The sequence below is a fragment of the Sceloporus undulatus genome, chromosome 7, assembly GCF_019175285.1.
Source record: "Sceloporus undulatus isolate JIND9_A2432 ecotype Alabama chromosome 7, SceUnd_v1.1, whole genome shotgun sequence".
In the NCBI taxonomy this organism is placed as follows: domain Eukaryota; kingdom Metazoa; phylum Chordata; class Lepidosauria; order Squamata; family Phrynosomatidae; genus Sceloporus; species Sceloporus undulatus.
The window spans coordinates 25,928,626-25,934,710 of NC_056528.1; the positions used below are offsets into that span (position 1 = coordinate 25,928,626).

The 6,085-nt window shown below is 45.8% G+C and overlaps 1 protein-coding gene across 1 annotated transcript in view; it reads left to right on the top strand.

Annotated features, from left to right (window-relative positions):
- The first annotated feature begins 743 nt into the window (after positions 1 to 743).
- NFIC (nuclear factor I C) overlaps positions 744 to 6,085 on the top strand; it is a 78,009-nt gene continuing 72,667 nt past the window's right edge. The window contains exon 1 of the mRNA XM_042479315.1: positions 744 to 863. Coding sequence (XP_042335249.1) covers positions 861 to 863 — 3 coding nt within the window. The 5' untranslated portion in view covers positions 744 to 860. The remainder of the gene's footprint in view (positions 864 to 6,085) is intronic.

Here is a 6,085-nt window from a genome sequence, read left to right on the forward strand (position 1 = left end):
AGAGAAACAACCCCCCCCTCCCTCCCCAGAATCATTGGAGGCAAAGAGAGCAAGCAAGACCAGGGAAGGAAGGAGAGGAGAGGAGAGGAGAGGAAGGATAAGGAAGGAAAGGAGTAAAGAGGAAGGAGGGGAAGAAGGAAAGAAAGTAAGAAGTAAAGAGGGAAAGGAAAGGAGGAAGGAAATAAAGAAGAAAGGAAAGGAGGAAGAAAGGAAGGAGAAAAGAAGGAAAAGAGAAGGAAAGAAAGAAAGAAGAAAGGAAGGAAGGAAGAAAAGAAGAAAGAAAGGAAAGGGAAGGGAACTAAAGAAGGAAAAAAGACAGGAGTAAAGAGGAAAGGAAGAAGGAAGTGAGAAGAAAGGAAAAGAAAGGAAGGAAAAGAAGAAAAGAAAGGAAGGAAAAAAAAGAAGAAAGAAGGAGAAGAAAGGAAAGAAAAGGAAGAAAAAGGAAGGAAGGAAGGAAGAAAGAAAGAAAAAAGAAAGAAGGAAGAAGAAAAAGGAGGAAAAGAGAAAAGAAAGAACGAAAGAAGTAAAGAAATGGCCCCCAGATTGTGTCCTTTTTCTTGGGAGCCCAAGAACTCTCCTGAAGGGCGCTAGTCCTGAAGAAGGAAAGGGATGCTCTCACCCAAAAAGAGGGAAGGAAACTCCTTTGTCTTTCCAAGAAAACCAGGACTTTTGGTGGGACCTTAAAATATTCCCAAAAATAAAGCCAGCCTTTCTTCTTTCATTCTTTTATTTCATTCTTTCTTTTTTTGGTTCCTTCCTTCCTCTGCTCTCTCTCTGCCCACCCCCGGGGCCTGGCTTTCAGTCTGCAGCATCAGCGCCGCTCCTCCATCCGAAATTCTTGTTTTCCTCCTTTGGGGGCGATGGTAAGTTTTCTGGGGGTGTTATATATCTATGTCCCTGTTTTGGGGGAAAAGAGGGGATGCTCTAGGGAAAGTTATGAGGGGGCTCTTGGCTGGTGAAGGGTTCTCTCTGAGGAAAGTCGAGAGGGAAAGGTGGGGATTGGGGGGGGATTCCCAAAATTATAAATTTGGGGGAGATTCTTAAGATTTTGTGTCTTTTTTTTTGGAGGGGAGCAAAAAAGTGCACTCTGTGTAGGAAAAAGTTGCCTCTTTTCCCTCACAGGATGCTCCAAAAAGGCGGACTGTGGGGAAGGACATCGAAATGTGGGGCCCAGTCTGAGGAAAAACACCACACAAAACACACACACACACACACACACACATGGTGAATAATATATAGTTCTGGAGGAATTATATATCTATATGTGCATGTCTTCTGAGGGGAATCTATATATTCTGAGAGAATTATATCTTGGATAGATAGAAGATAGATAGATATATAGATAGATAGATAGATAGATAATAGATAGATAGATAGATAGGCTGAGAGGTGTTCATATATTCAAGGAATTACATATGTACTGATTTATATTGAGAAGGGGGACTGTTATATATCTGCTGAGGGGAGACTATCTACAGTATTCTGGAGGATTATCTGTTTCTGAGATGATTCCTATATCTTCTGGGGGAAAGATTCTGTGGGGATTATAAGGGGATTATATATATTGAGGGGAATTGGTGTCTTCGAGAGGATATCTGTATTCTGGAGGAATTCTCTGTTTTGAGGGGAACTGTACATTTCTGAGGGGGAATCTGGATCTTCTTAGAGGAATTCTTTTGAGAGTAATTTTAATCTTCTGAGGGATATTCTCTGGGGATGTGTGTGGTGGTGTTGTATATATATAAATAACCCCCTCAGAAGATAGATGTAAGTTCCCCTCAGAACAGAGATAGTTTAAAGGAGATTTTTAATATTTGGAGGGAAATTGTGTATCTTCTGAGAGGAATTATCTGTATCTGGAGGAATTATCTGTTCTGAGGGAGTTTACGTCCCTGAGGGGAAACTCTGTATCTCTGAGGGGAATTCTATTATTCGGAGAGGAGTTCTATATATTGTGAGGAGGGATTATATATCTTTTGAGAGGAATTATATATTTTCTTGGAAGAATTCTGTGGGAGCTCTATATCTTCATGAGGGAGCTATATATATTCTGAGGAGAAACTCCTATCTTTTGAGGGAAACTATACACGTTCTGAGGGGAGCTATCCATCTTCTGAGGAGAATTCTGTTATTCTGAGGAGAAATATGTCTTCTGATATTCTGAGGGGAACTCTATATCTTCTCAGGGAAACTATACATCTTCTGAGGAGAATCTGTATATCTGAGGAGAACTCTATGTCTTCGAAGGGAGTTCTGTATATTCTGAGGGGAATTTTATATCTTCTGAGGGAAAGATATGGGAGCTAAACATGTTCTGAGGGAATTCTGTAATTCTGAGGGAACTATACATCTTAGAACTCTGTATCTTCTCAGGAGAACTAAACATCTTCTGATGGAGTTCTGTATCTTTGAGGGGAATTCATAACATATTCCTGTCTCTCCTGGAGATACACACACACAAACATACGTACATACATACGTGTATATATACATTTATTTGTAGAAGGACAGTGTGGTATAGTGGTTTGAGCATTGGACTAGACACTGGGAGGCCAGGTTCGAATCCTAGCTTGCCCATGGAAACCCACTGGGTGACTTTGGGCCAAGTCTCTCAGCCTCAGAGGATGGCCACAGCAATCCTGCCCCTGAAGAAACTTGCCAAGAAAAAAACAGGATAGGGTCGCCATAAGTCGGAAATGCATGAACACAACAACAACAAAAAATATATATATAGGTCACACAAATACATACAGATGCATATATATATAATAAAATATATATATAATAATATTGCAGGAAAGTTAGGACATAATATATGTGTGTATGTATGTGTGTATGATATATACATATATGTATAGGACATATATATAATATATCACATATGTATATGTATGATATATATATATATATATACAAGACTTATGTGTGTGGTGTGTGTGATATATATATACAGTTATTGTTGCAGGGGGCGCCCCAACTCTCCCCAAAATCTCTCCAGAAACCCGTCAAATGTCTCCCCGACTTTGAGGCTGGGTTTGAGGAAGAAAAGGAGCGAAGTCAAGGAAGGAAAGAAGGAAGGAAGGAAGGAAAAGAAGGATGGAAGGCTGCTGTGGGGCTCCTCCTGGGCCCGAAGAGGCGAGCGAAAGGCAGCGGAAAATGGCCGCTCAGGGGGAGGAGGAGGAGGAGGAGATGGAGATGATGATGATGAAGGAGGAGGAGGCCCTGAACTTGGCCAGGACGCCCAGCAGTAGCAGCAGGAAGGACGGACCCAGAGACACAAACACAACAACACGCACAGCCCCAAACCCACCCCTGGGATTGCTGTTCTTGGGGGCCACCCGAAGGCCCTGGGCTTTTCTGGGCCAGCTTTCCTCAGAGGAGGGTTGCCAGGCGGCCTTCCTTCCCTTCAGGCCGAGAGTAATAATAATAATAGTTGTTATTGTTGTTGTTGGTCAAAAATCCCCAAACTTGATATTTAAAATTTCGCTTTATTATCCTCCGGTTTATGTTGTATGTAGTGTATGTATAGATCCGAGGATAATAAAGCGAAATTTTATATATGTATATATATGGAGGAGTCCTTCTCTTCTTCCTCCTCCTTTTCTTTTTCCTCCTCTTCTTCTCCCTCTTCTTCTTTTTTCCTCTTCCTCCCCTTCTTCTTCCTTTTCTTTTTCCTCTTCTTCCTCCCCTTCCTCCTCTCCTTCTTCTTCTTCTTCCTCCTCTTTTTCTTCTTCTCCTTCCTCTTCTTCCTCCTTCTCCTTCTTCTTGTTCCTTCTCTTCCTCCTCTTTTCCTCTTTCTCCTCTTCTTCCTCCTCTTCTTTTTCCTTCTCTTCCTCCTTTTCCTCTTCTTCTTCCTCCCCTTGCTCGTCTTCCTCTTCTTTTTCCTCCTCCTCTTCTTTCTCCTCTCCTTCCTCTTCCTCTGCAGAAGCAGCCAAGGCGCCTCGTCAGCAGAAAGAGCGGCGTTGCGGAAAGCGAAGGAAGGACAGGAGGGAGGGAAGGAGGGAGGGAGGAAAGGGGGCGAAGGGAGGCGCGCTCCCGCTTCCCAGAGCGCGCCCTCGCCTCCGACGCGAGAGGAGGAGGGGGAGGGGGCGGGGCTAGGGGCGCGTCCCCGCCTCCCCGCGCGCTCCCGTGGCAGGGCTTTGCAGCGCTAAGAGAGCCCTCCTTAACCTCTTCCCCTTCTCCTCTGCTCTTCTTCCTAGGAGCAATGCTTTCAGTGCTGGAGCCCTTGCTGGCCCATGAAGCCCCCCCTTGGCCAAGTCACACTCTCTCAGCCTCAGAGGAGGGCAAGGGCAAACCCCTCTGAGCAAATCTGGCCCAAAAAACCCAGGAGAGGTTCGCTTTAGGGTGGTTGCCATATAAGTCGGAAAGGACTGAGAAGGCAGGCACCAACATCACTGCAACATCTACTCAGTATCCCTTGCAGTGACTTGCCCCTAACTAAGGCCATCCCAGAGGTTTCCATGGCCCACCCTGGTCTCCGGAGTCCTAGTCCAGCGCTCCAACCACTAGGCCAGGCTGGCCCTCCTCTAACTGAGGCCCCATACAGACAGGCCAAAATAAAGCTGCTTCAAGTCACTTTGGAGGTATGCTGTTTAAATGATGCATGCGTCCTAAGAGTCCGGAAGCTGCATCAAAGTCACAATCCAGTCCTAAAGACGGGAACAAAGCTTTGGTGCAGCTTCTGGGCTCTTAGGATGCATGCATCATTTAAACAGCATACCTCCAAAGTGGCCCGAAGCAGCTTTATTTTGGCTTGTCTGTATGGGGCCTGACTAGTATCATCCACAAAGTCCGATTTAAAAAGCCCAGAAAGAAGGGAAATCATTTAAGGCACCTTGCGGACTGAGAGGTTGGTTTTCCCTGGTCTTTCCTGGATGGCAAAGACGCCCAAAGGTGCTCTCCACCTCTCTCCCTTCCTTCATATCCACCATCCTCCGTCCCTCCAGCCACCGATCTATCCCTCTCTATATCAATCCGTCTATCTATCTATCCTTCCATCCCATCCATCCATCCATCCATCCATCTATCTCTATTATGCGTCCATCCATCCATCCATCCATCCATCCATCTTTCCATCCCATCTCTCTCTCTCTCTCTCTCTCTCTCTCTCTCTCTCTCTATTTCCTTCCTTCCTTCCTCTTTCTACATCCATCCCTCCTTCACTGAAAGCAGTTCCAACTTCTTTGGAGTTTTTACTCCAGAGTCAAATACTTGTACTTTCTGATCAAGGGATGTTAACTACAGGGTGGGCAAACCGGAGTTGTGTGTCTGTGTGTGTTGTGTGCCTTCTCCCTCCCTCCTGCCTTCATTCTTTTTCCTTCCTTCCTTCCTTCCTTCCTTCCTGACTTGCCAAGAAAACCCCATTAATAGGTTTGCCTTGGGGTCTCCGTAAGTCGGAAGGGACTTGAAGGCGCCCAACAACAACAACAACAACCATGCAGTGTTGTTCCTAAAGCCTGCTGCACCTTTGGATGAATAGAAATGGATGGAGAGTAGGACAAATAGTTGCGGTTTGTTGCTTGCTTGCTTCTTGTTGTTGTTGTGTGCCTTCAGGTCGTTTACGGTGACCCTATCACGGAGTTTCCTTGGCCAGGTTTGCTCAGAGGGGTTTTTACCATGGCTTTTCCCTGAGGCTGAGAGAGTGTGACTTGCTAAGGCCATTCAGTCGAGATATCTGTAGATGTAGATATAGATTCATTAGTGTGTGCCTTCAAGTCCTTTCCGATTTATGGCGACCCTAAAGCTGTGGACCTTTCCTGGGGTTTTCTTGGCCAGATTGGCTCAGAGGAGGGTTGCCCAGGCCTTCCCCTGAGGCTGAGAGAGTGTGACTTGCCACTCAGGGGAGATAGGTAGCCAATAGATTGATAGTCGACTTATGGCGACCCTTAGGCGACCCTCTCCTGGGGTTTTCTTGGCAGGTTCCTTCAGAGGGAGGGTTGCCCAGGCCTTCCCCTGAGGCTGAGAGAGTGTGACTTGCCACTCAGGGGAGATAGGTAGCCAATAGATTGATAGTCGACTTATGGCGACCCTTAGGCGACCCTCTCCTGGGGTTTTCTTGGCAGGTTCCTTCAGAGGGAGGGTTGCC